This window comes from Penaeus monodon, chromosome 27 (genome assembly GCF_015228065.2).
Source record: "Penaeus monodon isolate SGIC_2016 chromosome 27, NSTDA_Pmon_1, whole genome shotgun sequence".
Lineage (NCBI taxonomy): Eukaryota > Metazoa > Arthropoda > Malacostraca > Decapoda > Penaeidae > Penaeus > Penaeus monodon.
Genome location: NC_051412.1, coordinates 35716191 through 35717400, shown reverse-complemented (window position 1 = coordinate 35717400; position 1210 = coordinate 35716191). Strand labels below are relative to the sequence as shown.

Sequence of the window (1210 nt, the reverse complement as noted above, 5' to 3'; positions counted from 1 at the left end):
CCACTAAAATATGTCTACTGAATGAATGGCCCATGATTCAGCAGATTTTCTGTGAGTATGCTATCAAATTATAAAAAAATTATACTACAAAACAAACAAAATCAAAAAGAATGATAATAATTGAATTTAATTAAGCTCTGCCTGAAATTCTGCAAAAATCATATAAATTTTTCTTGCCAAGAAGTCATATCAGTCAAATAAAATATACAATGATTTTTTCTATTTGCCATAGTGTTCCTAATATAAATATCAACTCACAGATAAATCAATTTTTATTTAATACCTGCAATATCTTTTCTGATTCCCTGAAAAATTAAAAGTATTCAAGAATTAAAAGTAAGTAACAACATCCATAACTAAAGGATCATAAAAAAAAGGTAATGGGTTTTTGAAGCACCAAACCAAGCTGCATCTTTGGGATCACACACAGTCAGCCATTTGATAAAAAAAATTTAGAAGCTCTGGGAGTATATACTGAACTTGCTTTGTATGCACTTGGCTGTGGCATTTACAATTTTCCAGCATTTGAGACAAAGCTTTAACCCCACATCTAAGGAGTTGTCGCTACTGAACTGTCATGCCCAGAGCCAAACAAGTGAACAGCTGTTTAGGGGGCACAACTTGGACCTGGCTGACCCTACACAGTGCGGATGCTTGCCTACCAGCATTTGGCTTCAGTTCATTATGACAAGAATAGATGCACACCATCAATAAGGGGTTAGATAAGACCCAGACAAATTAGTATAATATTCTTACTTTGCCTTGTTGAAGGTTGCAAGTGGAGTCTTGCCAATTGCACCAAAGCCTACACCAACTGCCAGGCCTTCTATAATGGGACAAAAAGTTTTCAAAATTATTCCCTCCCCCATTATAAGAGTTAACATCAGTTTTGCACAGCAAAGCCTTAAACATCTATGATCTTACAGATTTACCAATCTACAGGTTATAGGTTTCCAACACCAAATAATTTTCTGATATCTAAATAAAATTATGCTATTAATTTGGTTATCATTTCTTATCATATCAAGCAGAGAAAATTGAATAATAAGAACTCCCTTCCATACAAACAATATTTGTTTTAGAGGCTTCATGAAAATTATTCCAAAACATTGTCTCTAAATACACAAATTACATGAGCTTTTTTGGCACCAATTTTCTGATCTAAATAAGGGCCCATAGTCACCACCCCTTTTTGTGTGTAGAGTCAGGA

The 1210-nt window shown here is 34.0% G+C and overlaps 1 protein-coding gene across 3 annotated transcripts in view; it reads right to left on the bottom strand.

Annotated features, from left to right (window-relative positions):
* LOC119590814 (zinc transporter ZIP11-like) overlaps positions 1-1210 on the bottom strand; it is a 24849-nt gene that overhangs the window by 15242 nt on the left and 8397 nt on the right. For all 3 annotated transcript variants that reach the window (XM_037939552.1, XM_037939554.1, XM_037939553.1), the window contains one exon: positions 757-826. In XM_037939552.1, the coding sequence (XP_037795480.1) occupies positions 757-826 (70 nt within the window). The remainder of the gene's footprint in view (positions 1-756; positions 827-1210) is intronic.